General features: G+C 46.1%; 1 protein-coding gene across 4 annotated transcripts in view; it reads right to left on the reverse strand.

The window, feature by feature from the left end:
* Positions 1-26,200, reverse strand: part of fbxw7 (F-box and WD repeat domain containing 7) — a 203,649-nt gene that overhangs the window by 115,817 nt on the left and 61,632 nt on the right. For all 4 annotated transcript variants that reach the window (XM_090210444.1, XM_090210443.1, XM_090210453.1 and 1 more), the window contains exon 3: positions 2,764-3,501. In XM_090210444.1, the coding sequence (XP_090066570.1) occupies positions 2,764-3,432 (669 nt within the window). In that variant the 5' untranslated portion in view covers positions 3,433-3,501. The remainder of the gene's footprint in view (positions 1-2,763; positions 3,502-26,200) is intronic.

A 26,200-nucleotide genomic window follows, 5' to 3' on the forward strand; every position in this document is an offset into this window, starting at 1 on the left:
ATTTGAGAAGAGCAGCGGGGAATGGATGACCTGTCAGTCCAACACAGCACTGTGTCGATCGTGTTGCCAAGACAGACGGCAAGATGTGGTTATACGAGGACACACTAGAGTAGGTGGGCGGCCAAGCACTGAGCTGGGTCCTTGGTGAATGCTCCAGTCTCTCAACTGACTGAGCTGGACTTGAAGTACTACAGGCCTGCTTAAATGGATACGTAAGGGCCTCATTGCCAATATCCTGATCTACTTCTCCAGAGAACGCTGGTAGCCACCCATAGGCTTCGTCATTACGCTGACGCTATTTAGCATTGGCTCGCAAAACTACCGCCAACTTCCCTCACACTGGACAGACACATAAATGACACGAGTTCATCCGACTATGGGAAGTAAATAAAAGGGCCTCATTGTAAGACTTAAGATATGTCGGGATTTTGGCAATCAGAAACATTATTTGAGTCAACAACCTCAGTTGATTTGACGACCCATAACCTGATATCAAATTAGAGTATAAGTAAAGCTCAACAACGACAGAACAATCCTTCAAGACACTCAATCTTCACTTATGGATCCTCAAAATAGAAGGTAAGGCTTCTTGAAGTCAGCACCTTTGCTGCTTCTACCAAAAAGGAATGTCACAGACACGGGTCAGGCATGCAACCCAAGAAAGCTTGCCAGCTACTGCTATATGTCAATCAGCACATGACATTCTCCCTGTTTGACCTATGCATTGTAGAGTATAGAAATAGAAATGGAATTACTAGACATTCTGTCTATGAAGATCAGCTGTATTCAACTCTTACCGTACGGAGGTTCAGAGCCTGCTGGTTTTCTGTTCTACCTGATAATTCATTGCACCCACCTGATGTCCAAGGTCTAAAATCAGTCTGATTCAAGGGGAACAAATGAAAAAAGGAAAAAAAAAACACAGTGGGACTGGCTCAGAGGTCCAGAGTTGAGGGTTGTAGACCTTCTCATAGTACCTATTACAGACTACTGTAAATGTTCTCTTAGAAGTTTTTAATAGGCCGATATGCTATAATTGCTTGATATGGCATTAACGCATTGCTGTAGCATTGCAAGTTGACCACAGATACAGCATGACAAATGGGGCACAGCTAGCGGAGTGTAGAGGGTATGTGAAATAGCATTTCAAGACCAAATCGCAGGCCGTTTTATTGGCATTTTCAACAGTCAAGAAATTAACTCCATGAATTTAAAAAATGTAGTAACTTCCTTTGAACACAAGAGGGAGCCATTGGATTAGAAATACAGCAATACTGTACTGCTCAACGAGAGTTGTGGATCACGTTCAGTATCAACAATTGCTCATGTCATGCCTGGAGGCAAGGGTCACTAGATTATTAGACACTGTTAGAGGTTTTGCACATTTCTGAAAGTGTCTGCTTTGAAACAGAGCTGGGCTGCTTATCGTCACCTTCTCAGGGATGTGGAAAAGCAAGGAGCACAACTTACTTCGATCCTATTCACACAATACTGTACCTGTTTCTATGTACATTAAGACCATCACATTAGGACACACACAAACTGACCACAGGTTAGTGATGTCACAATACCAGAATTGTGTCTTTGATACGGACACCAGGTTCAGTGTCATAATACTAGATACCAGCATGATACCAAGGGGAAAAAGAAGGCCTATTAGCCATTCACAGAATGCTACTTGATCCAGACAGATCTTTAGGAGTTCAATATTTTCTTTATTTAACTAGGCAATATCATTACATTTGACATAGATTTGGATTATACAATCAATTTGACTTTGTTTCTACCAATCTAACTACATAACAGAAAGGTAATAATTTATTTGAAGGGTAAATCTCTATTGATAAATTGGGGAAATCAAGATGTAGCCTTGGCCTAGTCACAATACAGGTGTATACAGGTGTATATATGCACACATTGAGTTATTGTTTTGGCTGATTTCACAGGGCTACAGATGACAAAGAATCTGTTACCCTTCCATTCGGGACTTATTTTATTGTACTGATCAACAACATTTGCATAGAAGAAGAAAAATATTTTATAAAATGTGTGCGTTGTCTCTTTAAGGCCCATGATGTCATTCACACTCAGTTTGTGGCTCCAGCAAAGACAATATTGACTGGAAGAGACACGAGGCGAGGGAGATTACATGAATGAATACATTTTTTGGAGACAATCAGCTTTGAAATCAGCAGTAGTATGTGTTATGGTTTGCATATTATCGCCAACAAGCTAGCAAGGAAACTTAGCTTACAAAGCTGGAAGCTACCAGTATCTTCTTGTTGTAGCCTGTAATGGACATTGTTGCCATTTTGCAATATTCACGGGCGTTAACTTCTGTTCAGCATAAGTGGTGATGCAGCCCAGATTCCCAGGGAGTGCACTGGTTCCTCAGGCCAGGCTAGAGCCAGTATGAGTGGGGAGCTAACGTGATGCAGCCCAGACTCCCAGGGAGTGCACTGGTTCCTCAGGCCAGGCTAGAACCAGTATGAGTGGGGAGCTAACGTGATGCAGCCCAGACTCCCAGGGAGTGCACTGGTTCCTCAGGCCAGGCTAGAGCTAGCAATGAGGAAGCGGACTAGGTACGATAAGGCGATGTCGGCTGCGCTGATACAGACTTGATCCTCTCTCAAATCAGAAGACGGCGTGAGACATTTGACAGAAGAACGAAAGTAACAATTCTAGTAGAGAACCGTTTTTGAAGGTTCTAGTATCTAGTAAGTTCTGGTATACTGTGAAACATGAACACTGGTCAGATCTTACCTTCTTCTTGATGGGTGAGCTTTGGTGTTGGCACCCCGAGGACTGGTCCAGGTTGTTGTTGGGGACAGACACATCACTCCTGAGGGAGGGTGAGTGGAGGCCATCCTCGCCCTCCTCCTCCTCTTCCTCCTCCCTCCCACTCTCCTCCGAATGCTCAAAGTCATCACTGTCCTGGTCCATCTCCTCCTCGTCCTCCTCCTCCCTCCCCGTTCGCTCTCCTCCCTCTGTCCTTTCCTCCTCCTCCTCTCCCTGCTGGCTGCCACTGTTGTTGTTCTCCTCTTCCTCCTCCTCGTCGTCATCCCCCCCCTGTTGCCGTCGCTCCGCCTCCCACATCCACCGGCCGCCCTTAGTCACTCCTCCGTTCACCTCGTTGGGTACTCCTCCTCCATCCTCCTCCTCCCCGTCTCCCTGGGGTCCATTCTCCCTGGAGGTCCACGGTTCTTCCACTCCTTCCCCCCCTGCCGAGGCCGCAGGCTGGACTCTGGACTGCTGGTGTTCTTGGTCCTCCACCACCCGGTTCATGTGCTCCTCCTCGTCGGCCTCCTCTCCAGGCTGCTGGCCCTGGGGCGTCCGGGCCGAGGAGGAGGCGTTACCTCGCTGGGCCCCCGGGCCCCCTCGCCGGCCCCCCAGGCCCCGCCTGCTGCCCCCCGACAGCAGATCCTGGTTCATTTCCAAAAGCCAGCTTGCTACCTCCTGGACCTTCACTAGGCTGTCTGAGGAGGAGAAGGGCTTGGCATTCTGTAGGAGAGAGATACGAAACGGGCGAGAGACAGAGGGGGGGGGGGGGGGGGGGGGGCAGAGAGGGGGGAGAAAAGAGGAGATATTAGAGTTATCCATCTCATACACACAGACAATTGCAATGCTGACGCTCACCAAAATAAAGTGGAAATAACCCCGTCATCTTTTATTCATAACGGTAGAAATAAAACAAAGTGTTTGTGCTGGGAGATGCAGGAAATGGTTGCATTTAAGTGGGGAGACAATAGAGGAAAGCTTTGGCTTTGGATCACACAGCACGGGCCATGGAACTTCTACAATAACGAACTACCGAGCCTCAACGTGATGCACACACACACACACACACACACACACACACACACACACACACACACACACACACACACACACACACACACACACACACACACACACACACACACACACACACACACACACACAGGTATTCTAGCCTCTGACACAGCCAATGAACACAGCCCATCTGTCATGATATGAAAGCAGCGACATTCCTGGCTCCATATGGGAGAATCCAGTCCAACTACTGTTCTTAACCATTGGGGTAGTTTGGAGTTGGATGACGGCTGTGGAACGTTGTTCAGAATGAGAAAGTCCAGCTCTGTTATGTTTAGAGCTGTTTATCATCCGAGGCTGCTGGTCTACCGACAGTGAATCTGGTGGTTCCCAGAAACTTTAGCCTAATCAAAATATGCTGTGCTGAGGAATTTAACTCTCGTCTTGGTAAACATACTGTAGGCTTGTGTCAGACAGCTTGTTCATGCTGGCGGCTTGTTCATGCGGGCGGCAGGGTAGCCTAGTGGTTAGAGCGTTGGACTAGTAACCGGAAGGTTGTGAGTTCAAACCCCCGAGCTGACAAGGTACAAATCTGTCGTTCTGCCCCTGAACAGGCAGTTAACCCACTGTTCCCAGGCCGTCATTGAAAATAAGAATTTGTTCTTAACTGACTTGCCTGGTTAAATAAAGGTAAAAATAAAAATAAAAATGCTGTTTGAAGCCTGCCGTTATTCACAAAACTATAGAAGTTAATCACGCAAGCATGATATGATGTGGCCTGTTTGTGCCGTCTTGCCAACTCCTACTGGCAGCACAAACAGATCTGGGACCAGGTTGAGGGTGTAAGCCTACATCAGAATATAAGGCCATGTTAGCTAGTTAGATGACAGGGACTCTGTACCCGAAACTGATGGAGCCAAGTTACCCAACATGACACCGCCTTCACTCTGAAGCCAAAGTGTCAGAAAGCGCATTATGTACGGCCTGAATATGAGAATGAGTTTGGAAAGACAAGTGAGGGACTGAGTGAGGGACTGAGTGAGGGAGAGGAGGAGTGCAGGCTAGAGGAGAAGGAGTGAGGGAGCAGGGAGGAGTGCAGGCCAGGGGAACAGTGGACAAGCTCCATCCCAGCCATGTTGTTTCGTTAGCCTCTTGGGTGATCACAGTGATGGTCTATGTGGCAGTCTAGAACAGGACACATTCACCTTGCCCAGGCACGCAGACAAAGTTGAACCTGAATGAGTTCACTCGGAGCCATGCATTTAGAGAAATGCATGCATTTAATGCCATGCATTTAGAGAAATGCATGACTGAGTTCACGGTCAGTGTCCCTCACTCTTATAGGAGATTACAGTAGGAAGGTTGTCTGACACACACAGACACCAAACCTGTCTATCACCTGGTGGAAAATAGCCTAGCATAACCTACATGCCAACCCCTCCTTTTGAAGTCGGCCACATTCTGTCTCCTGTTCCCCAGGAGAGGTGACCGTTTCAGAGACTGGACCGCCTCCACTGACACCAACAGGAAGTGAGTGCACTCCGTTAGAACAGGAATAGACCCGGCCTGCCTGTGAACTCCATTCAGAGGACGAGTCAATCTGACAACGGCTGACAGTGCTCTTGATAAACTGGATAAACTGGCAGGACACCGACAGGACACTGACAGGACACTGACAGGACACGGACACTACGCCAAAGCAATGAATCAGCCACTGAAAGAGCCAAGAGAACAGGAATCTGTAGCCTAAACATGGTTCTATAAGGGGTGTCAAAAACATTATTATTATTTTATTTTTTACCTTCACCTAACTAGGCAAGTCAGTTAAGAACAAATTCTTGCCTTGTTCAGGGGCAGAACCTTGTCAGCTCGGGGATTCGACCTTGCAACCTTTCGGTTACCAGTCCAACGCTCTAACCACTAGGGTACCTGCCGCCCCTTATAACCATAGATGTGACCAACATGTGAGAGCACAGATAGTTTTTAATCCGAATCTAGCGTCAGAAACATCCTTGATGTTCATTCTGAGAAGAGGTATCCTCTTCCAGTACTTGACTGAAGAACCAGCAGAGGGAGTACTTGTACAGAGTCCCGCTGAAATCCCATTCAAATCAACCAGAGAAGACTTCCAAAACCATAGGTCAGAGTTTCCAAAACTCCTTCCTGGGGACCCTAAGGGGTGCACGTTTTGGTTTTTGCCCTAACACTACACAGCTGGTTCAAATTAAAGCTTGATTATCAGTTGGTTATTTGAATCAGCTGTGTCGTGCTAGGGCAGAAACCAAAACGTGCACTCCTTCGGGTCCCCAGGACAGAGCTCGGGAAACCCCGTCATAGATCATTCATCATAACGTCGACACCAGAGATCAGTCATCATAACGTCGACACCAGAGATCATTCATCATAACGTCGACACCAGAGATCATTCATCATAACGTCGACACCAGAGATCAGTCATCATAACGTCGACACCAGAGATCATTCATCATAACGTCGACACCAGAGATCATTCATCATAACGTCGACACCAGAGATCATTCATCATAACGTCGACACCAGAGATCAGTCATCATAACGTCGACACCAGAGATCATTCATCATAACGTCGACACCAGAGATCATTCATCATAACGTCGACACCAGAGATCATTCATCATAACGTCGACACCAGAGATCATTCATCATAACGTCATTCATCATAACGTCGACACCAGAGATCAGTCATCATAACGTCATTCATCATAACGTCGACACCAGAGATCAGTCATCATAACGTTGACACCAGAGATCATTCATCATAACGTCATTCATCATAACGTCGACACCAGAGATCATTCATCATAACGTCATTCATCATAACGTCGACACCAGAGATCAGTCATCATAACGTCATTCATCATAACGTCGACACCAGAGATCAGTCATCATAACGTCGACACCAGAGATCATTCATCATAACGTCATTCATCATAACGTCGACACCAGAGATCATTCATCATAACGTCGACACCAGAGATCATTCATCATAACGTCATTCATCATAACGTCGACACCAGAGATCATTCATCATAACGTCGACACCAGAGATCATTCATCATAACGTCGACACCAGAGATCAGTCATCATAACGTCGACACCAGAGATCATTCATCATAACGTCGACACCAGAGATCAGTCATCATAACGTCGACACCAGAGATCATTCATCATAACATCGACACCAGAGATCATTCATCATAACGTCGACACCAGAGATCATTCATCATAACATCGACACCAGAGATCATTCATCATAACGTCGACACCAGAGATCATTCATCATAACGTCATTCATCATAACGTCGACACCAGAGATCAGTCATCATAACGTCGACACCAGAGATCATTCATCATAACGTCGACACCAGAGATCAGTCATCATAACGTCGACACCAGAGATCATTCATCATAACGTCGACACCAGAGATCATTCATCATAACGTCGACACCAGAGATCAGTCATCATAACGTCGACACCAGAGATCATTCATCATAACGTCAACACCAGAGATCATTCATCATAACGTCGACACCAGAGATCAGTCATCATAACGTCGACACCAGAGATCATTCATCATAACGTCGACACCAGAGATCATTCATCATAACGTCGACACCAGAGATCATTCATCATAACGTCGACACCAGAGATCATTCATCATAACGTCGACACCAGAGATCATTCATCATAACGTCGACACCAGAGATCATTCATCATAACGTCGACACCAGAGATCATTCATCATAACGTCGACACCAGAGATCATTCATCATAACGTCGACACCAGAGATCATTCATCATAACGTCGACACCAGAGATCATTCATCATAACGTCGACACCAGAGATCATTCATCATAACGTCATTCATCATAACGTCGACACCAGAGATCATTCATCATAATGTCGACACTAGGGATCATTCATCATAACGTCATTCATCATAACTTCGACACCAGAGATCATTCATCATAACTTCGACACCAGAGATCATTCATCATAACGTCATTCATCATAACGTCGACACCAGAGATCATTCATCATAATGTCGACACTAGGGATCATTCATCATAACGTCATTCATCATAACTTCGACACCAGAGATCATTCATCCACTATGATCACCATGACTAAGATGGTTACGATGATACTGAACCAGTACAATGGTCCATAGACAGATAGCAGCCTACGCTTCATTAAGACAACCTGTATGGCTGCTAATGAGATCATATAAAAGGTCAAAGGTAACGGGTGAGCAGCAGAGGTGTTACATGCATAGAACTGGAATTACATTATGCTTTTTACCATTCTAGTATTTATATTTCTATGGTTATAAGGGCAGTGTTAAGACGGAATAAAACATTTGTCAGCGTTAATCAGACAGCGGAAACAGTGGGAGGTCGATACAAATTCTGTAAGCCAGCAACGGCCCTGGGAGAGCGCGCGCGCGCACACACACACACACACACACACACACACACACACACACACACACACACACACACACACAGTTGGAGCTGTGGTGTGTAACAAGGTAGAAGGTGACAAGAATAAAATGGCAGCACTCAGGACAAGAGGGACAGACTCTCTCCATAGCATATAATGTGGCACAGAGCTGGCCCTTCTGTGGGAGCAGGGCCCATTCAAACATGCCCAACTGTTGCTTTACTGTTACGGTTAGACCTATTCTTTACTGAGCAGGTGCCTCTAGTGGAGCCTACACAACGCAAGTACCTTTCAGCAGCAGTTAAGAAAACACAATTATCCAGCTGCACATTTACTACTACAGCAATAACCTGGAAGTACGGAGCCCCAAGGGAACAACAGCTGAGTAGTGGCGTGGGCTACCTGGAATTTCTATCAGTCACAAGTACCTGCTCTAGCTAGTTTATTTCCTAACTAAATACACATGACTATTTCCTTCTTCAGATGTATTTTCCATTTTGGGCTTGTTTTATGATCGCGGCAGCTTCTCGTTTGATGACTTCAACCTTGGACAATCAGTGGGGCTCCTCCAGCAAACGTTTAATCAACCTCCAATTAACGTAAGAGAATGTTTTCCGACCGCCGTACCGACCCAGTGCTTTGCTCGTTAGCGTAACCCCTCTGATTAATGTTGTTTCCAACAGGAGGTGAAATGTTAGTGCTAATTAGACCACCCAATCAAGAGAGAGGACCCAGCCAGAAGGCGGGCGGAAGTTAGAGTTTGAAACACTGGCTGGTGTAAGTGTCTGCTATATTGCTTTAAAAACAGAAGCTTTCTCTCACTCTTCCCCTCCCCCTGCTTGATGTAATTGAGGATGGTTAAAGCGTTCGTCGTTTCATGTTTGGCTTTGATCTGTTGGGCCCCAAAGCCTGCTGTGAACACATTGCTAAAAATCAGCCACAGGGGCAGGAATTACAGTACAGCGGAGGGATTATCCAGCGCAGGGCAGATCCAGGGCTGAATGGAGGGGTGCAGCAGGGCAGATCCAGGGCTGAATGGAGGGGTGCAGCAGGGCAGATCCAGGGCTGAATGGAGGGGTGCAGCAGGGCAGATCCAGGGCTGAATGGAGGGATGTAGCAGGGCAGATCCAGGGCTGAATGGAGGGGTGCAGCAGGGCAGATCCAGGGCTGAATGGAGGGGTGCAGCAGGGCAGATCCAGGGCTAAATGGAGGGGTGCAGCAGGGCAGATCCAGGGCTGAATGGAGGGGTGCAGCAGGGCAGATCCAGGGCTGAATGGAGGGGTGCAGCAGGGCAGATCCAGGGCTGAATGGAGGGGTGCAGCAGGGCAGATCCAGGGCTGAATGGAGGGGTGCAGCAGGGCAGATCCAGGGCTAAATGGAGGGGTGCAGCAGGGCAGATCCAGGGCTGAATGGAGGGGTGCAGCAGGGCAGATCCAGGGCTGAATGGAGGGGTGCAGCAGGGCAGATCCAGGGCTGAATGGAGGGGTGCAGCAGGGCAGATCCAGGGCTGAATGGAGGGATGTAGCAGGGCAGATCCAGGGCTGAATGGAGGGGTGCAGCAGGGCAGATCCAGGGCTGAATGGAGGGATGTAGCAGGGCAGATCCAGGGCTGAATGGAGGGGTGCAGCAGGGCAGATCCAGGGCTGAATGGAGGGGTGCAGCAGGGCAGATCCAGGGCTAAATGGAGGGGTGCAGCAGGGCAGATCCAGGGCTGAATGGAGGGGTGCAGCAGGGCAGATCCAGGGCTGAATGGAGGGATGCAGCAGGGCAGATCCAGGGGTTAAGGAAGGGATGCAGCAGGGCAGATCCAGGGGTTAATGGAGGGATGCAGCAGGGCAGATCCAGGGGTTAATGGAGGGATGCAGCAGGGCAGATCCAGGGGTTAATGGAGGGGTGCAGCAGGGCAGATCCAGGGCTGAATGGAGGGATGCAGCAGGGCAGATCCAGGGCTGAATGGAGGGATGTAGCAGGGCAGCACAGCTGGGGGACTGATGGAGGAAGCTATTAAAATGCTGGTTAGGGGAGGTGGAGGGGGGAGTCGATGCACCTGTTGGGAACCGTGGGAAAATACACTAAGTCCTAAATGGCACCCTAGTCCCCATATAGTGCACTACTTTTGACCAGGGCTCATAGTGTTCTATGGGACAGGGTGCTATTTGGGACGCATCCATAATGTGCTTAACTTTTCCTGGAAGGACGCTTGATTGGTTGATGTCCCTCGTCTTTATAGGAGCAGTTGGAGGACAATGTTGCTATTCCAACATGCCTTGCACTGAGGTTATTTCCGTGTGACTGAACAGATGTGCTTAGACCTTTTAAGACTGTTTGTGCTATTGAGAATATTACTAACTCAAATACTGTTCTCTCTCGCCCACCCTTCCTGCCTGCCTCGCTCTCACACAGTTCTCAATGGAACTGAGCCACTCTCCCCGGCCAGTGACATACTGCATCTGTAAATATGTCCTGAATGGCGCCCCATACTGGCCATCAGCTCTCTGGGGACACAGGCATCCGGGCATGGGGTCACCCCTGTAACCCCTCAATGCCCCCCAGGAAGGAGGGTTTCCCAGTACACTAGGGCTTGGGAAATGACCTTTATCTAGGCAGGGTTCCTCCATTTCATTCCGTCATCCACTCTTCACTGGTTGTGCTCTAGCTCGACAGACTCCTGATGGGAAGACGGTCTCATCTTTAACCCCTGACACTCCAGGGAATTGGTTTTTATGGATAGGGCTAAACTGAACTGTTTCTTACAGAAGAAATATGGTAAGAGTTTGCATAACCATGGTAGCAATTAGAAATTAACAGTTTGAAGATCATGGGAAAATTAGACTAAAAAGGTGAGAACAGCAGCTCACCCGACAAGACTAAATCCAAACATTACGATGTTGTGTGCCTTTTACATTTAGTACATTTCGCGGGATTTGTTGATAACGAAACCGGAAAAAACACCCTGGATACATTCAGTAACATAAGAACATTCCTGGGAAATGTGAGGTACGTGCAACATAAGACCAAACAAATCACAAGGGGTTTGAGTGAGAGGTCTAACTGGTGTTTCCAAGTCGCCACACACCTCTCCAAAGTGTGCACAGTTGACTCTTCAACGCTAAGGGGCTTTTGGAGCTCTCCTAGCTGTGCCGTTGAGGAACTAGAGCAAGCACACTTGTAGTCGTTTCGAACACAGCCCTGCATCCCCGCCATCACACAATTACTGTTGTTTATGCAATCCAAAAATGGTCCATTATAAATCGCAAATCAGGGTCAGGCAGACATCTGGAAGCGTGTTCCATTGCCGACATGACTACATAAATGACAAAATCCGATTTTACAGTGTGAGGCTTTCACAAAGAAATTCAGAGAAGCAGATCGTCATTTTGGTGCGCAAAGAACGGAGTCGCTTGCATTCAGATGTGTGGTCTGTTGCTAAATGTTCTTCACAATACAACATAGGTGTTTATTCTGTTCGGAACAACCCAGGGTAGAACGCCAAGTAGTCTTGTAACTGTACATCAAACAGTGATCAGAAATGTTGACACTATGACGTGACATTTTATGTGGAAATGTAAAGTGCACATTTGGATACAATTGCTTGGCTTGCTTGTATGACATCAAAGCGGTATTTGTTATAATCCTCAATGTCTCATCTTTTAAAATATATAGTCCTCGTAATTTACAGCATTTCCTTCAATCGGACAAAACATTATTTGCAGACGTTGGCCCAATTAGCGGGAGGGATGAGGGCAACTTCTTGTCACGTGCGCGGTGCTAAAATTCAGAACAGCTGTGAGTCAAATCCCATCCAGTGCGGTGAAGCACAGAGCCAGAGCTCTGACGTCATGTATAGCGTGCTACTGTAGCGCCACTACGTTGCAATTTAGGCGCGTATCCGTGTCCAAATCTGCCATTTCAACCAGTATACGGGTACGAGTGTAAAGGGCTACATGCTACTATGTGAATATGGACTTCTCATGACTGTATGCAGTGTGACCACTTCAGCTCCCCGATCGGAGTTACTACGCAGCCCAGCCCTGGTGTCAGTTCAAAACACAGCCAGTGTTATTTCTCTGTGGATGAGAGAGCACAGCCTCTGATTCGGAGGCGTCAGGACCTTCAAGAGTTTAAGTGGAAGCGGGAGAAAGTGAGGTAGGGAGAGAGACGAGACAAAGCTGCATCTCCCAAGCCAGCCTCCCGGCTTGCACTAAGAAGTGGAGTACGTGGGTGTGTAGTGTTTCTGCAGGGGGGAGGGGTTCTTATGTATACATTTCCATTGCAAACGCAACATTGTAATAACCATCCAGCATGTAAAATAGCAGACTGTCTGGTTAGCAAGTCAAGGTCCAGCCACTGCATCAGAGGATTAAACTTTTATTTCTCTGCAGTCTTCACAAGAAGGTTGTCGGCCAGTAGTCAGACTGTCTCTATAATACTAAGCTAGCGATGTCTGTTCTCTGATGTCAGGGTCTTTGACGGTGGGGGATAGGGGATATTCTCTCTGGTGGCGTGGGCACCTGTCACTAGGCAACTCTGAGGATCAGAGAGGTGACCACCTGACAGTCTCCTCACCACATCACTGACAAAACAACCCCCAGTCCCACGTCTAACTGAACGGTGCCAATTAGGCCTGCTAGAACATAAAAGACAATAGTAAAGCATTGCACTTAGTGACCTAAATAATGTTTAGTTCTCAGAAACGCCTGTAGCAAATGCTTAAATAAATAAATAAATATATCCTGAGAAAGCGGCAGATGTTGTTTTCTCCAAGTGGTGTGTCCACTCTAGCGCGCCAGATTTACAGCAGACAGATAGCTTAGCTAAAGAGGGTAAAGCCTTGAAGGTCCATTCAGCCTGGTCAGCTGTTCTGGATTGACGAGTGCCATGGGGGCAGAATGGGATGTCCGTTTGGATCGCCACAGTGACAAATGATGGACACGCAGTCACACACACACACAACTTGGATACAGCAGTTGGTTTCCACAGGTGACAGTGCTGAAGGAGTTCAAATCTAAATTTGTCACACGCCGAATACAGCAAGTGTAGACCTTAACGTGAAATGCGTACTTACAAGCCCTTAACCAACAGTGCAGTTCAAGAGTTAAGAAAAGATTCGCCAAATAAACTAAACAAAAAAAAAATTGAAAAAAACAACAATAACGAGGCTATATACAGGGATCACCGGTGCCGAGTCAGTGTGCAGGTTAGAGGTCATGTGTACATGTAGGTAGGGGTGAAGTGACTATGCATAGATAATAAACAGCGAGTAGCAGCAGTGTAAAAACAAAATGGAGGGTGGTCAAAGCAATAGTCCGGTGGCCATTTGATTAACTGTTCAGCTTACTTATGGATGGGAGATAGAAGCTGTTAGGGAGCCTTTTGGTCCTAGACTTGGCGATCTGCTACTGCTTGCCATGCGGTAGCAGAGAAAACAGTCTATGACTTGGGTGACTGGAGTCTCTGACAATTTCATGGGCTTTCCTCTGACACCACCTATTATATAGGTCCTGGATTGCAGGAAGCTTGGCCCTAGTGATGTACTGGGCCGTACGCACTAGAGGTCGACCGATTCTGATTTTTCATCGCCGATACCGATGATTGGAGGATCAGAAAAAGCCGATATCAATCGTGATATATATATATATATATATATATATATATATATATATATTTGTAATAATGACAATTACAACAATACTGAATAAACAATGAACACTTATTTTAACTTAGTATAATACATCAATAAAATCTATTTAGTCTCAAATAATGAAACATGCTGAATTTGGTTTAAATAATGCAAAAGTACAGCATTGGAGAAGAAAGTAAAAGTGCAATATGTGCCATGTAAAAAAGCTAATGTTTAAGTTCCTTGCGCAGAACATGAGAACATATGAAAGCTGGTGGTTCAATATTCCCAGTAAAGAAGTTTTAGGTTGTAGTTATTATAGGAATTATGACGCGTCAACTATCTCTCTCTATACCATTTGTATTTCAGATACCTTTGACTATTGGATGTTCTACTAGACACTTTAGTATTGCCAGCCTAATCTCAGGAGTTGACAGGCTTGAAGTCATAAACAGCGCTGTGAAGCAAGCATTGCTAAGAGCTGCTGGCAAACGCAGTAAAGTTTGAATGAATGCTTACGAGCCTGCTGCTGCCTACCACCGCTCAGACTGCTCTATCAAATCATAGACTTAATTATAATATAATAACACACAGAAATACGAGCCTTAGGTCATTAATATGGTCAAATCCGGAAACTATCAATTCGAAAACAAAACGTTTATTCTTTCAGTGAAATACGGAACCGTTCCGTATTTTATGGAACGGGCGGCAACCCGAAGTCTAAATATTGCTCTTCCATTGCACAACCTTCAATGTTACGTAATAATTATGTAAAATTCTGGCAAATTAGTTCGCAACAAGCCAGGCGGCTCAAACTTTTGCATATACCTTGACTCTGCGTGCAATGAATGCAAGAGAAGTGTAGTTAACCTAGTGATATCAACCATGTGTAGTTAACTAGTGATTATGTGAAGATTGATAGTTTTTTATAAAGATAAGTTTAATGCTAGCTGGCAACTTACCTTGGCTCCTTGCTGCACTCACGTAACAGGTGGTCAAGCCTGCCACGCAGTTTACTTGTGGAATGCAATGGGTGTCCAAAAATGCAGATTACCGATTGTTATGAAAACTTGAGAATCGGCCCTAATTAAATCGACCATGCCTATTAAAGACCGGTCGACCTCTAGTACGCACTACCCTCTGTATGATTGAGATTGCGTCATCTGTGGATATGTCGGGGCAGTACGCGAATTGGAGTGGCTCTAGGGTATCCAGGAGGATTCTGTTGATGTGGGCCATGACCAACCGTTCTAAGCACTTCATGGTGACCGACGTGAGTGCTATGGGGCGGTAATCATTTAGGCAGGTTACCTTCGCTTCCTTGGGCACAGGGACTATGGTGGTCTGCTTGAAACATGTAGGTATTACAGAGTCAGTCAGGGAGAGAAAATGTCAGTGAAGACACTTGCCAGTTAGTCGGCGCAAGTCCTGGTAATCCATCTGTCCCCGGGGCTTTGTGAATTCTGACCGGTTTAAAGGTCTTGCTCACATCGGCCACAGAGAGCGTTATCACACAGTCATCCAGAACAGCTGGTGCTCTCATATGCATGCTGCAGTGTTGCTTGCCTCGAAGTGAGCATAAAAGGCATTTAGCTCGAGTGGTAAGCTCGCGTCACTGGGCAGCTCATGTCTGGGTATCCCTTTGTAATCCGTAATGGTTTTCAAGCACTGCCAAATCCGACGAGCGTCAGAGCCGGTACAGCAGGATATGCAATCTTAATCCTGTATTGATGCTTTGCTTGTTTGATGGTTCATCTGAGGGCATAGCGGGATTTCTTATAGGTTGTCACATTAATGGTTTATTTATCAGGCAGGAGATGAGCAACTTAGCAGCACAGCAAAGAGCAGTGTTGCCGAAATGTGGACTGTGGGTATGTAACAGCCGATATCATCAGTCTCTTAGTTTGCTCATTGTTAACGCTCCTAAAAGGTGCACACCATTGGAAGTGATAACAGCTTGCAGAAACCTTGCAATGTGTTTTTCAATTTGACCTTTGATTAGTCATGGACGTGAGCACTTCTTATTGTTACCATGTACCTGATACATATGACAGAATATAAAATCAAAACCTCAAACCAGTTCTTACCAGTCCACTGGCAAAATGTGACGAGCATGACACACCAAAGCCATGTTCGATTCAGATGGACACATTGATATTCCGGTCGAGCGATACTCGTCTGCCAGACTGAAAAGAGGGCAAGGCCAGAAAGACAGGCCGGAATAGCATGTCTCATCCAGTTTCCCTGAACACTAATCATTCCATAATGGATGACTGATATCTACTTTCAAATTCAGCACCGGGTGGGACAGAACTCTCTCCAGTTAACATGGTCTCATGGACTGGACTATTGGGACAGCAAGTCATGGACTGTTGGACTGTTTGGACTGTTGGGACAGCAAGTGGGAGACAGCAAGTGAACAGTTAAGAGGGGTGCAGTGTGTGTCATTTTCCTCTTGCTTTCTCCCTCTTATTACTGTGGCCAATGCTTCTTTGGCAGGACATTTGTCTCTGAGGAAGCTGGGCCATGGGAGACTGCAGAGCTTCTAAACTACTCCCACCAAATGGCGTACACACCGCACAGTACCCTGCCCTGAACTCAGTCACTGTTACTAGCCGGAACCACTCGGGACTCAATCCTGCACCTTAGACACTGCTGCCCTATGTGCATAGTCATTGAACACTGGTCACGTTAATAATGTTTACATACGGTTTTACCCACTTCATATGTATATACTATATTCTGGTCAAGGCTCATTATATAATTACTGCTGTACACACCTTTTCTATTCATATATTGTCCATCATGTCTATACACACCATCATATACATATATATTTATATGTATAAATTAACTTTTTTTGGTGTGTGCATTGTTTTGTATTGTTGGGTATTACTGCACTGTTGGAGCTAGAGAAACAAGCATTTCGCTGCACCTGCGATAAGACCGGCAAAATATGTGTACGTACGCGACCAATAAAATCAGAAAACATGCCGTTTCTGTGGTTACCGGTAAGCTGCTTCCCTCTAAAAAGAAATGTTTCAGAGCAATCATCTGTCCAGCTCACCTCTAGTGCCTGAGCCACTGGATGAATGGATGGCAATGAAAGTAAATGATGAAGTAAAAAAATATATTTTAAAAAGGGACTAAAGTTCTCATTTCAGATCATTCTGTTTCCTGTAACATTCACAAGATCTGGGACACACAGATCCCCTTGCTTTAGCCCACTGACAAAATGAGACAACAGCCAGGTACATTTCTCTAGCCACACTTCACCTCCTGCAGAGACACAGTCGCAGGCTACACACACAAAAGGAAATGAATGCGCTTTGTGTTGTGGGGCTGCATGCGCCGGCTGGCATTGACAAAGTGACGAGTGGATAGATGGCCGGCCATTTTGTGTCCGTTTCCCTGAAACTCCTTTTCTTTGTGACCTCCAGGAAAGAAACTGGGTTGGCTGAGTGGCTCAGTGTGTGGATGTCTGGCTCTCCAAGTCTCAAGTGCTGTGGTGGACACTGGAGCATTAGCATCATCTCAGATTGCAGGGCTCCCCCTGGGACCTGTATTTCAGAGCTATGAGCTCGACAGAGGAAGGCTATGAATATCTGAACCCGGTATGCCTCCTATAAGGGAATAGTCAAGGTTCTGTAGTTCTTAAACATCACATGAAATATGTTTTGTTATTGTTGCTGAAAACAATCGCGGCGGAACACACACGACAAGAGTGTATATCCGCGAGAGACAGTGACGTATTGAATCACAGGAGGGATGAAGGTAATTATTTCTGTGGTTCATTTAGTGACCCCCCCCCCCCCCAAATATATACTTACCATTCACAGTGAGCCAGTATAAAACTGTGTATCATTAGGTTTGACTAGTTGAAATAAGCCTCTACAAAGCGTGGACCACCAGTGAGACACCTCCACCAGCTAGCACTATAACGAGGGATTTTACTCTAGGTTGAGGTCAGAGGGTGAGAGCAGAACGTATCCCTAGGAAGTGGGTGATGCAGGTGTGAGCTTGGTTTTCCTGTGGCACAGAGTGACTCACAGCCCAAATGGGTACTGTACAGAGTCTCATCTCATACAGGAAACAGGTAGGATGAGGTCACTAGGACCAAAACAACAACAACTGCCTGGCAGAATTCCTGTTCAGACTGTGGCAACCTGCCCGTAGGTGGTAGAGGGTAAGAAAGCAGCATTAATTTCCTTATTAAATAACAGAAATGGCAGAATGCTTCAGTTGCTGACAGAAAAAGTTCCATGTTTTTTTTTTACTTAACACTTATTTGAGGTAATTGGTGGCGGTGTATATGAAAAGTGTAGAAGTAATTATATTTCTGTGGTGGGAACTAAGTTACCTCCGTCAGCAGAAAACTCCTGAGGAGTAATCTCAGCAACATCCCGAATTCCATTACCATGTGCTTTAATGCGATTTAAGAGACAGAACTTACAAGTGGGAATCCCTAGCGGCAAAAATGTTTGTCATTCGTAATATCCCCTAGGCACATTGCAGTTTGTCTTCATCCACAACTTATAAACGATAAACACAAACACACAAAAGCTTGACTTGCTTTCTAATAAGCCTACAAATGGTTTCAAGTTAATACTACAGTTATGGGATTTTAGACTTCAGAATATGGCTAGTGTAACAAACAATATTGGCATGCTGGCATCCTGCTAAATGAAAGCGCTGTTGAATTTAGTACGGCAAGGGTTTATAAAAGTCTGAGATCGCATAGGATGATAAAATACTTCTGGCACAAAGACCTGGGAAAAGTTACCTGAGTGTTTAAAACAGAAGCCATTATCTCAAAAGGTTGTGCATATCAGAGCATCTTGCAAGACGACCAAGTGAAAGCAGAAACAGAACACCATTAGAGCTCAATCATTAAGCGTGGGGTTTTATGCTCTTCCTATCAGACCACAATTGCATGGGAACTTTCACGGTCTCTGTTTAATGGACAATGAGCGAGAAGCAATAATGGGGCTGTAACGAGCTGGTATCGTTCGAAAATATGCTTTGATTGCGCTCTAAAATAAACGAGCCAGCCATTGGCCTCTTTATCGACCGACCAAAAGCTTTTTCTCCATCCACAGGAATAATATAAATGGGTGTGAATGTTTATAGTTTAAGGCCGGGTCTTGTTAGTTAGCCTAGCGCACAGAACTGTGGCAGCTGGGACCAAAACAGCACCCAGTGTAGCTGCTGATAACAGGGGCTGTTGGGCTTCTGTGGCGTGCCGTGCCAAGTCTGGAGCTCCGGAGACAAAGACACAGCTGTGTGCGGCACACCCAGGCACAGTGCCCTCATCTGGGGGCACTTCAGACCGGCAGAATGCCCCTATGGTGGACTGCTGGGCTGCTTCAGGCCGGGCCAAGTTCTCCATGGGCCATGAGGGGTGGCCAACGGGTAAGCACTTGTGAAGGCCCTATTTTGCACAGCGGGCAGTTGGTCAGGCCGCCAGCTAACATCCGAACAGTGGGCATGCTTGGCCTCTCCCCTCGGCAATCTCCCTGTGTTTAACACATACGTATTAGGCTCTCTATCCAACCGGCTGGCAAACTGCTGAAGGATTATTAGCCCAGTGAAGGGGATCAGTGAGTGAATGGCTCAGTCTAAACAACAGACATTAACCACGTGTGGATGAGCTGTACTCATCACTACCTGCTCTTCGTGGGAGATTGTTAAAAACTATTTTCAGACCAATGGTTTTGAAGTGTTATCAGTAACAGACATTTTTTTTTTTTTAAATATCAAATCATTTCTGGGTAACAATTAAGTAACTTAATGTGATTTTTAATTGAAAACATTGTCAAAAAAAACAAAAAAAATAGCTTCTTAGCAAAGATCTATTTCTCAAGCAAGAATTTAGCTAGGACTGTCTGGGAGTGGTCTGAGTGGGGAGGGGGAAACCAAATGTTTTTGGCAGAGGTTTGGACCACTTATTGGTCTATTAACTGCTGAAAACATCACCCCGCCAAAACAGGCTGAAATTTCATGTAGTCTTTTCAAACAGCTCTTACACCAAATAGGCCTTATCATTTTCACAGTATTACTCCAACGACAGTGTGGGAATACATATAAAGAAACAGGAAATCACATTTCATTTTATCAAAGCTGGGGGGGAAAAAAAGTCATTTTCTCTCTTGCTGAGGAAGTGGCGTATGAAAAGACGCAGGACTTCTGGGACATAATCTATTCAACCACAGACAACCACATATTGCCTACCATCCTCACGACCTGCTCTTTACGGAGCATCGGACACACGGTCACTTAAACCAGTAAGTTAAGACAAGCCGAGACTCGCTGTGAAACATTCATAAAAAACAACAATAATTCTCTCCTGCAGAGCATGTGAAATAAGTAGTGGGAGGGAGTTTGATCCTGCCACCATCAGCCTGTATGGGTCAAATACATGATTTGGCAAAACAAGAAGTTCTATTCTCACTTGCTGTGCTCAGAAGACGGCAGGCTCGAGGCAACACCACAGCCTACATACTGATCCTGAGTGTTTCCCTGTTGTCCAAAGGGGGGTTGAAATACCCCGCTGGGGTTGCAGGGACTTCCTCTACAGACTTATGCTAATACCTAAAGTGAAGTATGAAAAGACAAAAACACAGAGTTGCTGAGAGAGCCCATCTATCAAAGGGTGACGAGGGTCACGGTGTTGTGACCAGTGAGACATGGGCACGCCAACGAAGAGCGAATTAGAGAGCACATCCCCTTTGAAACGGCGGCAATAAATCAAACGGATGGGATCTGAACAGAGCAAAAAGGAGAGGAGTGGAACAACACGCAGCTAGCTATTCACTATGAACTCAGTCCATAAAAAGATCACCAGCAACAGACAGCTGGAGGAGCTGCCTTCTTATGAGCTAAATAATACATATGTACATTGATGAAAGCATAACCTCCCGATGTTCCATTGCATTGGTGACTAGCTCAGTGAAAGGGGGGCGGGGGGGTGGCAGAAAAAAAAACAGCAATCGAATTAAGTGTCAGACAGATAAATGCCAGATTTGGGCTGAACAAAACATGTTCCATGCTGAGAGATTAATTATATTATGCAACATGCCAACCACCTAATCAGTGGTAATAAAGGGTTGTTAATATTTATAATTATGAATTTCTGCCCAGCGGCCATGGGCTGTTATATACAGGCCTTCTTTAGAAGCAGTAATCCTTTAAATACAGAGCTTAGTGCTCAGTGGGACCTCCTGGGTCTACATTTCATTGCAGAGGCTATTAATCGATCTCTCTATTTAAAGCTGGTGCCCCTTGGTGCCTCAAAAGAGGGGAACGGAAACCGTTCAGGCCTGTAAAAAAGGACAGAAAGAGGGGAATTATTTCTCCTCGAATTTGACAATGAAACACTTAACTCGATAACAAACGGATGAATGGTAGAGAGACGTTTTAATGTTACCTCTCATATCGTTTGTTTAACAACGCAGAGCTGTTTTAAAGAGAACTCTCCCTCAGTCAATAGTTGGCATGCGGGCAACAGATGAAAACCAACCAGAACTCCATTATTTTCCTTTGCGGTACTTTCTCACCTTCCATCAGGACATAAATCTCTCCAAAGGAAAACAGGATCAATCTTGTACAAAGTGAAAATGGACAACTGCCAAACCCAGCCCAGGCCGATCCCCGTCAAAACGGGAAGAAGCCACTCCGTCAATACTGGTAAACGACCAAAAACAATACCGGTAACAAGTGGGGAACTATGAAAAGGGGAGCTGAAAGCCGTAGGGTAAGGGAGAGAAGAGAACAGGGTGGAGGCTAGGGTCAGAGCCCTAACTTCTTCTTCAGGGGTACCCGTCGCCTCCTCTCCCTTCTACTCACCGTTCTTCTTGTACCATCTTGGAGTTTGCTCTATTACTCAAAAAGCTTTTTCTCCAATTGAGGCGGAGCAGCAATCACTCAGTGTTAAACCACCAGGATGTCTGAAGGCATCCACTTAGAAAACAGGACAGTTTCAAAGCAAGCCCTATTGTTGGCACGGCAACAAAGCTAGACAGCCATTAAATCACCTGGTTCCATTACAAAATCAATTACTGCAGTGCACTTCCAACAGCTCCGCATGCAGCCCGATAATGGGAGAAATAATCTTGGATAACCAAAAGCAAGGTCAGTCTGACCCAAACATACATAATCAATATGAATCTCAGTCCATCCTGTAATACTAGTAGTAATAGCTTAGTATTTTCTATAGTACTAGGATGGAATGCTAGTAGCTTACTAGCCTATAAGTCCAAGCACAGATTGTGAATGACTAGTACGTCCTCACTCCATTCTAGTACGCACACCGCATCTTTACACAGATAAGTCATAAACAACAGAGATCCAGTCAAATCCATTGAAGTGCCCTGTCTATGCCATGGTTGTGGGTGGCAATGTGGGCAGGCATCGTTACCTTGGGGGGCGGTGGGCAGCCGGTGGCCAGGCGCTGCAGCTGCTCGGAGGTATGGCTGCAGGAGAGGAGGTCTGAGCAACAGGCTGTGCGGCCCAGCCTCTTCATCAGAGAGGAGATGAAGCTGCAGCCACAGCCACACATTGACTTGCTCATTAGTGGCCTCTCTGGTCCAGAGGAAAAGACGACGACAACAAGGGGAGAACGAGGGATGAGGGAGGGAGAGCTAAAGACTAATGCTGTCCTGTCGGGTGGGTCCTCCTTTAGTTCCTTTCACAGTTGCTCCTCACAGCATTCGTTTAGTTCCCAGATCAAATAACTGCCTCGTCCCGAGTCGCTCAACAGAGTCCTCCAGAGACACCCGACGCTTCCGGGTTCTCGTGTGTGTCAAGCCACAGGCTGCAGTTGCAATGTCACTTCTCCAGTCAGTTAAACATCTGATGGGAAGCAGGCTCCACGGTCATGCCTGGTGGGAAGGCCGGAGGCAGCTCAACTCGCTACATACCGGGGAGGCTCAAGTCTGCCGCTACAATACGGATGCTCCAGTCCATTCCCCTTGTGACTCCCTCCTCCTTCCACTCTCTTCTTCTTCTCTTCGCAGAATCCAGACACATGCCTCTGCTCCGAGGCTCCTCCCTCTGCCCAGCTCACTCTGGAGCAGGATGCTGCTGGGGATACTGCCGCTACTACCGTCTTCTACTCTCTCGCTTTGTCGCCCCCCCCCCCCCGGATGAGACTGCTTACGTGATGTGGATGTTGTCCCTGTCAACGCTGCTGACTGCCACAGCTGTACCTGCCTACTCCCCCCTCCAGCAGCTCTGGCAATAAGCCACTCAGAGCCGATACACCGAGTCGCCAATCAAAGTATGTTGCACTTTTATGACATGGGTGCTCCCGGGAGCCCGTCAATCAACCCAGTGCTGCGTGGATAGAGCGGAGTGGAGTTAGGAGAAATCCAAACCGTGGCTCTGCTCCTTCCCTCCACAAGGTTAGACAGCTGGATACAAAGGAGAGGGTTAGAAGGGAGCATCTAAGTAGCTGAGTAGTGGAGCGGCAGAGCACCAGACAGCGTTATTATCCTAATTATATGCCACTCTCGGGTCACAGAAAAGTAATCAGACGAAAGCAAGAGAGAGACAGCCGATAAATGTCAAAAATTCACCTCCATATTCCACACAATACATACTGAGCAAAAATATAAAACGCAACATGTAAAGTGTTGGTCCCATGTTTCATGAGCTGAAATAAAATATCCTAAAATAAGCTTATTTCTCCAATGTCGTGCACAAATTTCTTTACATCCATTAATGAGCATTTCTCCTTTGCCAAGACAATCCATCCAATTGACAGGTGTGGCATATCAAGAAGCTGATTAAACAGCATGGCCATTACACAGGTGCACCTTGTGCTGGGGACAGTAAAAGGCCACTCAAATGTGCAGTTTTGTCACACATCACAATGCCACAGATGTCTCAAGTTGAGAGGGTGCGTGGAATTTGCATGCTGACTGCAGGAATATCCACCAGAGCTGTTGCCAGAGAATTGAATGTAAAGTTCTCCACCATAAGCCGCCTCAAACGCCATTTTAGAGAATTTGGCAGTACGTCCAGCCAGCCTTACAACCGCAGACCACGTCTAACCACGCCAGCCCAGGACCTCCAGTGAAATCGCCTAAAACCAGCCACCCGGAGAGCTGATAAAACTGTGGGTTTGCACAACCAAAGAATTTCTGCACAAACTATCAGACATCAGGTTTGCTGATGTGAACGTTGTGTACCGAGTGCCCCATGGTGGAGGTGAGGTTATGGTATGAGAGGTATAAGCTACGGACAACGAAAACAATTGCATTTTATCAATGTGACGAGATCCTGTGGCCCATTGTTGTGTCATTCATCCGCCGTCATCATCTCATTGTTTCAGCATGATAACGCACGGCCCCATGTCACAAGGATCTTTACACAATTCCTGGAAGCTGAAAATGTCCCAGTTCTTCCATGGCCTGCATACTCACCCATTGAGCATGTTTGGGATGCTCTGGATTGAACACGTACGACAGCGTGCTCCAGTTCAGGATAATAACCAGCAACTTCGCACAGCCATTGAAGAGGACTGGGACAACATTCCACAGGCCACAACCAACAGCCTGATCAACTTTTCCGATCCACGCCCCTACCTTTTTAAGGTATCTGATTTCCTTATATGAACTGTAAAATCTTTGACATTGTTGCATTTATATTTTTGTTCAGTGTAAGATGCTCTCTCTGCTGTGGTGAAGGTGAGGCAAGCCATTTGGAAGTGCATACGGGGGAGAACCACATCACCAGTGCTTACGTTTAAAGCTCGAGCACCGTGAGAAAATGCACAGATAAAATAAATGGAGAGAGAGAAAGAAGCCTAGATGTGAGGGACTTGCTTTCCCGACGTCATCTCCTACTCTGTGGGGGCGCTCGGTACAGCCTCCATCTCCAGGGATAGTCCGGTTAAACGCCCGAGATAAGGTGAGCGAGCAGTGCTGAAGAAGGAGGGAGGGAGGGGAGGCAGGATGAATGCAAAAAAAACATATCTTAGACAGGTACAATTTCCAGCAGCATCTCCCCTCTTCTACACTCCTCCCTCCTCAACAACACTGCTCACTCACCTTATCAGGCGTTTAACCCGATTAGCCCTGGGGATGGAGCCTGCACCGAGCGCCCCCCACAGAGTAGGAGACGACGACAGGCAAATCATTCACCTCATCACTGAATAGTAATCAGAGTTGATGAAGCCATGAGGACTTGAGAGGAGAATGATAGGTTGGGGAGGGAGAGACGGAGAGAGAGGCCATGGTGAGGGTGGAGATGAGTTGAGGCAGAATGAGGGAAGGAGAATAGGGCTTGTGCTCGAGGCACCCTGCCAGCTTGATATAAATAGCCCCGGAATAAGCAGATAAAAAAGATAATCACCTTTAAGAGTACAATCACCACCACCAATGTGCAGACAGAAGACTAGGCCAAATCGGTAAAGGAGAAAACTGAGTATTTCAGTACCATACAAAACACAGAGAGCAATAACATTTAAATGGTGTCGTATGAAATAGGATGGGGTGGTGAATATCCCAGTATAATATCCCAAAAGATAAGAAGGCTAGGTTACTGTGCTGAGCAGTACGCTTCAACCTTATCAGAAGTGTTATCGCACCACATATATATAAGTAAGAGACCACAACAGTCCCTCTCCGCCACAGGCTGGGCCTGGCTGTTCAGTATTCAGCTGGTCGGCTGTGTTCAGTGGGGCGATAACAGGGGACTTTAGCTAGAAATCAACAGCAGTTAGCCTCTCTCCAGGTGAGGACTGTGAAAAGGACAGAGGCTGCTTGAAGTCGTGACTGATCTTTGTATAGGGTGAGAGATATTTCAGTTGCATTGCAATGTAATAAACATGTTTCCCATGTCAATAAAGCCCATTGAATAGAATTGAGAGAAGGGGAGAGAGTATATATATATATATATATATATATATATATATAGAGTATGACATTTGAAATGTCTTTATTATTTTGGAACTTCTGTGAGTGTAATGTTTACTGTTCATTTTTTATTGTTTGTTTATTTCACTTTGGTTTACTATCTACGTCAACATATGTTTCCCATGCCAATAAAAGCACTCAATTTGATTTGAAATTAAAATTGAGAGCAAGAGGGTGAGATTGATCCCCTATTGCCACCTCACTGGAACAAACAGTGCAAATCAACAAGCCTACTGCCTGGAACAGTGTGCCCAGAGACATCCTGAAATGAAAAGAGGCTGTTCAAATCAACAAGCCTACTGCCTGGAACAGTGTGCCCAGAGACATCCTGAAATGAAAAGAGGCTGTTCAAATCAACAAGCCTACTGCCTGGAACAGTGTGCCCA

The sequence above is a fragment of the Oncorhynchus mykiss genome, chromosome 19, assembly GCF_057628025.1.
Source record: "Oncorhynchus mykiss isolate SJ-2025 chromosome 19, ASM5762802v1, whole genome shotgun sequence".
Lineage (NCBI taxonomy): Eukaryota > Metazoa > Chordata > Actinopteri > Salmoniformes > Salmonidae > Oncorhynchus > Oncorhynchus mykiss.